General features: G+C 33.8%; 1 protein-coding gene across 6 annotated transcripts; it reads right to left on the reverse strand.

Moving 5' to 3' along the window:
• LOC113872325 (protein EMSY-LIKE 1-like) lies at positions 1 to 7494 on the reverse strand. Of its 6 annotated transcripts, XM_027509798.1 has the most exons (12): positions 7243 to 7494; positions 6313 to 6390; positions 5495 to 5697; positions 5287 to 5396; positions 5078 to 5198; positions 4636 to 4863; positions 4214 to 4282; positions 2230 to 2475; positions 2072 to 2140; positions 1906 to 1969; positions 746 to 826; positions 321 to 384 (listed from the first exon to the last, which is right to left on the reverse strand). In XM_027509798.1, exons 3-11 carry the CDS (start codon positions 5579 to 5581, stop codon positions 777 to 779), a joined length of 1044 nt encoding a protein of 347 aa, XP_027365599.1. In that variant the 5' UTR covers positions 5582 to 5697; positions 6313 to 6390; positions 7243 to 7494; the 3' UTR covers positions 321 to 384; positions 746 to 776. The 6 variants fall into 6 exon arrangements, with proteins under 6 accessions (XP_027365600.1, XP_027365599.1, XP_027365598.1 ...); XM_027509799.1 differs by having other exon boundaries at positions 1 to 384; positions 5495 to 6559; XM_027509797.1 differs by lacking the exon at positions 321 to 384 and having other exon boundaries at positions 481 to 826; positions 5495 to 5660.
• Positions 7495 to 8051: the final 557 nt, after the last annotated feature.

Raw genomic sequence — 8051 nt, forward strand, 5'->3', positions numbered from 1 at the left:
ATAACCCCATTTAGTACTTTTAATTCCATCCAAATGCTTACACTCATTACCTCGGTTTATTTTAGAGGAATGAAAATGAAAAGATAAAAAAAAATTATTAAAATTAAAAGAAATGAAGAAAAAAAGTATATTTTTATTTTTAGAGGTTAAAAGCATGTTTGATTTACTTTTTAAAGAGTTTTTAATTTTTAAAAATAAATCATAAAATAAATTTGTATTACAATTTATTTTTAAAAAGTAAATCAAACATACTTTAATTCTTCTGTTTTCACTTTATTTTCTCTAACAAAAAAAATTATCTATATTTTTTTTTCTTGTCCTCCTGTCCAAACGAAGTATTACGGTCTCAATGTTGTGTTGCAGGAATGGTGTGGTGTGGAGGAACTGCAGACATTGACAGTATTTGTCAAAAAGTCATGTCTAAAGGACAAGCGAATTGAAAAAAATTAACTCAAACCAATTTCTTTTTTCCTTTCTTGTGAAGTTTCTCCAAGACAAAATTAACAATGGAATTTTACAGTTGCAAGCAGACAAAAAAATTGATATGCCTGAGGTGATAATGTGAGTCTCTAAATTCTAAATATGTCATGGAGCACAAAACTGGCACGTGGGCACTAGAGGCAAAAGTCAGGGAAAGAGAGATAAATGACAAAAAGACCATTGCTGTGGTTAGATCCTACAGGTGCAGTAGTTGACTAAGCATTGATCCACAACTAAACTTAAAATCATCTTCAAAGACGATTACCTCCAAAAACATGCAGCTGGTTTCAGTGCTCTCATCTTCTGTTCATTAGTTGTCCATGCTGCAAGAACGGCTGTTCTTCATCTGTACATAAGGCATAGTAAAAAGTTACACAATTACAACCATAATAATTATTTGTGATAAGCATACAACAGACTTGGATTCAGCTTAATCCATAAAACATTAATAGCAACCGTGATCACCAATTGTGCAAACAAGGCTAACACTGAAAGATAATGTACATCACTATTTTGATTATCAACTATGCGCTCAACACATGTTTAGCAATCGTTTAACTATAAGAAATAATCTCTTTCTTTAGAATTTTTCTTAATAAGCTAGAAATAAAAAAGAAAGCTATCATTTTCTCTAAAGAAACTGATCCATAAATTAGCTAAAATAGGAGGACCTTAATTACTCGCATTACTACCCCTCCGTACTTGGTTACAAGCTGCTCATTGCACTATTTTGATCACGGTTGTGAACAATAGTATAATAAACTTTGTTAGAGACTAGCTAAACTTTGTTGTGAACAATAGTATAATAAAATGTAAGTTTCAATTACAAAATGGTTTTTAGAAATATTAGAGAAATTCATGAAGATTTTACTCAATACAAGATGGACAATAAAAGTAGAGGAAGACAGTCAGTTATTTGTTATTGTAAAGTACCTATCAAACTGAAAGAAATTTATCATGCTGTTATATGACATGTTATTTATATGGGAGAGAATGCTAGACTTCAAATGAATAACATGAGAAAAGAAGTGAGAATGATAAAATAAGAATGTTAAAATAGATGAGTGATCACATGAGAAAGATAAAAAATGATTGAATATGCAAGAATATTAGAGTAGAATTTATAGTAAAAAAGATTGTTTTAAGGTGATTTTGTCATGTGTAAAAGCTAATGGAGGCACCGATTAAGAGAGCAAACAGTATAACTTTTAGTCTAGTATCTTTGAATACAGGGTGACTCAAAAGAATTTTAAAGAAAATCATTGAAAGAGATCTAGCACTGTCCGATTTATGTAATCGACATCACTTAGTGGAATGAGACTTGATTGTTGTTGTTGCAAATTTTGTTTGACTTAAATAAGAAAAGGAAAAAAGTTCCAATATACAACAGTATGCAGCACAATTATGTAGACAGCTAATTATTACCACTTTCACCATCAGATGCATCTGCAATCCTTGCAATGGCGTCAACAAGTGCTTGCTCGCGCTCCTATACAATGGTTCAAGGAAAACAATCAAGAGTATGAACAAAAAAGACGGGGCAAGAAGGTTAAAGAAAAGGAAATGCATGATCATTGGTTGGAGAATGTACTTTCAACATTTGCTTTGCCTTCTCAAGCTCCATAGATTCTGGAGGGTATGTAGCAAAAATTCTTTCCACCTGTTTAAAATCAATGTTAAAAAAAACTAAAGGAATTTCCCTGTTTTTCTTTTGGTCTCAATGAGGTTGCTTAGGCAAATCGTATCTACCTCCTTAACTAGTAAATCTGTGTTCAGCAATTCAATGTCTTCCAAAACTCTCTTTCCAATACCATTTTGTGGTGGAGGATATTCTTGTCTGGCGTGAAACTTGGGATGACCTCTCCCTCTTCCAGTACCTAAAGTATCAACACCACGACTAAAGAATTTCTTAACTCCACGACCTTGCCCACTATGTCCACCTTTATGAAGCATGCCCAGGTCTTCACCCTCCCATCGTATATCCTCAGGTGAGATCTGTAATCAGCAAGGTATATGTATGATGTATCCTTGAAACATAAAAGATCATTATCAAAAGTTCATATGTCGACATAGTCATTATTACACAATTTCTTTTGGGATAGAAATAGTCAAATCATTTGCATTTACTTTTACTTATTTGAACCAGCAACTTGTAGCATAACAGAAAGCATCTTATGCAGCAGAATGTATGAGTATATACACAAAAGAAAAATTATCACTCAAATAGTAAAACATTATTTTAAACTTATTTTCCCCCTAAAAATTTGTAATCTTCCGAGATCCAGAACCAGTTCAAAATATAGTTTATGCACACAACAACTGACCCCAAAAACACTAGCAGGATAGTGCATAAACAAGATGCTTGCTATATTCAATTTCTTATACACACACACACACACATATATATATAAATGCTCATAATATACTCTATATTTATTATGACATATTCATAGTTAACAATAAAAAGTCATGGGTCTTAATAACATACAAGTAAATATTATAACAGCAAAAGTAAAGGATGCAGAATATCTTATAGCAATTCCCTAATTTAATCAGGTAATTCTCATATTGAAAGGGGGAAAGCTAGAGTTTTCTTTTAGATCTGAAAAGTGGTCAAAACTCATTTTTAAACCCCCCCCCCCCCCTTTTTTTCCCAAAAGGAAAACAGCCTTAAAACAACAATGGAACAGCTGGAAAACAGGGTTTTCACAACAATCAGAATTGCACCATTACAGGTAACAAAAATGATTATGGCTGTGATTCGGCCCAACCTGAAAAACACTCCACAAAAGCAGCTTTGTAGAGGCCAAGAACTCTGTGCCGCTATAGAGCACTATCAATGACAGTTCTAAGAATCAGGGTGACTAGGTGAGGAAAGTGGGAGCATATACACACAAGTCCCCAAAAATTACAACTACTACTGAAGAAACTACTTAGTACTCCCTTGACACTTATTAAGAAACTTGAACTTAACTCACTCCCAAAATATACCTCATAGGAGGAGAACTACAGAAGCCCTTATACAGATTATTTTGACTCTATTTTTAACTAATGTGAGATATCTTAACACTTATCTCTCATGTCAAGGACTGGACATTTGGTGCATAAAGTTTACAGGACTAGACATTTGTGGGTGGGCCAACAAGACTCTGATACTATATTGAGAAACTTGAGCTTGAATTCACTTCTAAAAGCTAGCTGTATGGGTGGAGGACCACACAAGTCATGAGTATTTTATCACTATTCCTAACAAATGTGGGATATCTTAACAACACTGACAACACAAAAACAGCAAATAGGGTCCCAAGTCAGCCAAAGTGGTTAAAAGACATTTTGACATAGCTTCAACTTGATTATGATCAATTAATCAATAGAAAATTGTGTCAATCCTGGATAGTGGCAAAGAGCAGCCACCTCCCAAAATCACTATAGCAGATAGCAGATAGCAGATAGCAAAATATACTAAAATTTGAAATGCAGATTAAATAAACTATTCTATACATTCATTTTAAAGGATGATGGTGCCAGTTGCCAAAAAATCATTTGCTTATTATTGTTGTTGCTGCCTTGCCATATATAGAAGTATTATATTTTCAGTCATTTCATATTATTTCATGTTAATCTTTTTGTTAACATATTTTTTTCCGGTGCTGCACTTAATGTAAATGTTAAAACAATAAAATATAGTTAATTACTGATCTGATATATGCAACAAAACAGAAGAAAAAAATACCTCTTTGAGATCAACCCATTCCCAAGTCTCATTTGCTTTATTAATATCATAAACCAATGCATGCCGGCCCTGCAAAGAAAAAATAAATTAAATTAGTAAAAATTTACTGAAAAGTTGTTTAAAAAATCAGTATCATGCTTACATGCACTTCCAGTTGACTTTATTACATATACTTGAAGAGGTTGTAGACAATAGAGACACATTTTATCCTAAATGAAATATATATAAAAAAGTTTGCATACTTTTCATTCTCTGTAACTTGTGCATGGAGAAACCAAAACCAAGAACGAAAAATGCATCTTACAAGTGAAAAGGAAAAACAAAAAATAATTGCTTACATAAGTCTCCCAAAATATGAAAAGAAAATCAGCCCAATGAGAATTCAAATGTGTTAACCTTGTAAAATATATGTATAAACATACCTCAGCAGCATTGTAATCAGTTATGACAGCCTCATAAAAGTGGTTATCTTCAGGCCATCTAGTCCAAACTTTTTTTCCAATCAATGGATCAAAGGATGCTGCTTCGGCAGGTGCATTAGATGCAAGAGCACTAGAAGAATTGCGATTTGTGAAATGCCTACCTCCAGTAGGTCCAGCAGAAGTGTATTGCACAGACTTCACTGAAGATAAAGCAGGCAATGACTGACCCTGGTGCCAAAATGGGTGGAAAATTAAAAACCTAATGAAAATCAACATATCACTTTTCTTTCTAATTCTCAAGTAACAAATATAATTGCAGTGCAATTAGTAGAATTTTGGCCTCTGGATCCTAAAGCACAAACAATTGCAGCAGTAACTATGAAGATAAATGCCATTAAAGCCACATCACATCACATAGTAAGTATAAAAGAGAAGGGGGTACCGAATGTGATGTCTTCTGCTTTTTACGGGAAGCTGAAACAGTAGGACTAGGTAAAATGTCATGAATAGGCTGAGATGTGCTTCGCCTTGCAGGTTGGTAACAGCCAGTTTGTCTCCATTCCCTGATTGCATTTTCCATTATATAACAGTGTGAAACTGTCAATATAATTTTTCTATACACTACGGCAACTATTCAAATAATTTCAATACCTTATGCGGTGAATAATGTCATCTGCATTAACCCTGGTAAGAAGCTCCCTGTGTTCATCATCTGAAACCCTCAACTCTTTTCTAAGCTCCGTTATCAAACCTTCCTTCTCCTGACGAATACATAAAATAACATACATCAACATAAACCTTCAATGCAAGTAAATACCAATAAAAGAAACAAAAAATGGAGGGAATTAAAGATATATACCCAAGTAAGAGCATCAGACTGGGCTTTGAAAGCACGCAAGACAGCAGAGTAAGCTTCCTGTTCAAGTTGATGAATTTGAGCCTCCATGTCACTATGCAATTTAGAGTGTGGGATGGATATTACAGAAGATTTTCCATTTCCAGCAACACTTCTACCTCTCAGAACTCTATTTTGATTTGAGGGAAAATGATCATCATCAGTATCTGAAATTGTTTAATGCAAAAGGAATAAACAAAGATGAAGTGAGAGAATTTCCAAACTCCAACTTCAAGTTTTCTTAAAGATATTGATTTCACACATTGAAAGAGAAGATTTTATTAGTGAATGGGATAACACAGATTATTTCTTGGTTCAAGAAACAGAGGACTCTTCTTTGACTTTTTAATTTTTTTTACAATTTTATCAATAATCGATTATCTTTCCTTCCCTCCCTCAATTTCATTTTCAAGTTAATTCAATAATTTGAGCAACACTAAAGTCTAAAATGATTGATTCCACAGACTTTCCAAATTTTGAAGGCTAAACAGATAATTCAACTTACAATGAAAAGCACTGCCAGAAAATGTGAGCAAGCTTCTATGCATTCAAAGTTCACACAACACACTGATTTTAAAATGAAACAATTTCGATTGAGCAGAGCTCAGAAGATAAAAATATGGTGAAAGTACAAGGTTCAACAAAACGTCTTCAGAGGTTTCTTGCATTAGGGTCGCAGTTTTACTTTGTAATTCCTACCACAAACCTCTTCTATGCATTTAGGGTTGCAGTATCTCAACTAAAGTATAAACGAAATGATACTCAAAGGCAAATAGACCAACCATAAACTCCTTGTTAAATTTAGTTCCTTCACAACACTGGCTTTGTCTCCTTATCAATTTCCTTGATCATTCAGCATACTGGATGCCACCAAAAAACCAATCCCAGTTAGAAATTCCCTCGTATAACCTATGCTTGCAAATACATAAGCAATGCATGCACAAACACCAAGAAAGGAATTCCTATTTGAAATTTTGAATGCACACTTAGTTCATGTTTTGTCTCTTTACCAGCTAGCATAGCACAGTCCTGGTACCACACAGCACAAAAAAACTGACGTCAGTAAGAATTTGTTCACAGTAATTTGTGCCACCATGTTCTATCTTCACACACATAAATTATCAATTACATGCCCCAATACCAAAAGAAACCCCATTTGCATTATCATCATCATCACAAATCCATGTATGCAATTGGGGTATGTCTATTGCCACTCTCATTTAAATGATTTTTTGTCTAAAATACCCTTTTTTTTCCCTCTATCTTATAAGCATATTAATATAAGGGATATTTCCTATAAAATTTTCTTAACAAGGTGTGGCAATAGATACTCCCATACAATTTACATTAATAATTTAAACACACAATCCAGAAAAAATTCAAGCACCTCTCATTACAAAATGCTGTTTTCGTCCTGATATTCTTCTGAAAGTGATGCAAGCAAAAGAGGGGATTAAAGTTAAACCCTAGCCGCACATTGTGTGCATCAATGTCACAGTACCCAAATTCATGTGAATTTCCCAAATTAAATCATCTTCAAACATAAAATAAAAAGAGGCCAGAGACACCTTGTGCAACAATTTCAGAATCGCTAAACAAATTAACAAAAAAAAAAAATTACAACATATTCGACAGCTCCGAAGTAACAAGAAAAAGAAAACCCTAGAATGTTGTTTCGAAGAAGTACGATGAAAAAGGCCAATGAGGCTCACCGCTAGTGTCGGGGATTTAATAGTCCATGAAAGTTACGACAATGGTTGAAATGAGAGAGAACGAAGAAGTGCTTAGAAGCGCGTTTGGGTTAGACGTGGTCGAAGGTTTTGGAGAAGAAAATGGGTTTTAGTTTTTAGTTTGAGAAAGAGAAAGAGAAAGGGACAGGGTCAGAGGTATGTACCTCGTACAAGTGAAATAGTAGAGTGGACACAAAATGAAAAAAAGTGAAGGGGCAAAGAAATAGATTTGGTTTGGTTTGGTTGAGTTCGTGGAAAGCTAAGCTACGAAGGATGTGAGCGGGGAGGTGGGTAAGTGTCCCCTTTTATAAAGAATCGGTTCACTGCTTCGTCATTTGTGGGCTATTTGGCATTAGTTTCTTCGGGTTGAGTTGCGGCCCTTGTGCGAAGTTAGCTATTTTTAAGGAACAATGTGTTGACTTTAACGCCCAATTTCACTCCCCCAATCTTAAACGCTAACATAACAACATTCGGAATTATCAACCTTCTGCTTGTTTTAGAATTTAAATAAATTTACGCAAATGCCAATGTCTAAAATGAAGACAAATGATTGAATATTTGAATGGTCCGTTTAGTTCTTCCATGGACCAATGCAACCGAATTTGCAAAACCAAATTTTATAAAAACATTTTAAGAATTTCATAAAATATTTATCCTATATTATAATAACAATTGGGCTCATAAAAATAATATTTTTATATAAATTAGATTTTTTTTCAAACTTTCTAACAATCCCTTTTGGAAAAACTTTAAAATTAAATTTAAAAAGGCATTTGCTTTTATGATGAATG

The sequence above is a fragment of the Abrus precatorius genome, unplaced genomic scaffold (assembly GCF_003935025.1).
Source record: "Abrus precatorius isolate BTA unplaced genomic scaffold, Abrus_2018 Scaffold7, whole genome shotgun sequence".
Taxonomy (NCBI): Eukaryota; Viridiplantae; Streptophyta; class Magnoliopsida; order Fabales; family Fabaceae; genus Abrus; species Abrus precatorius.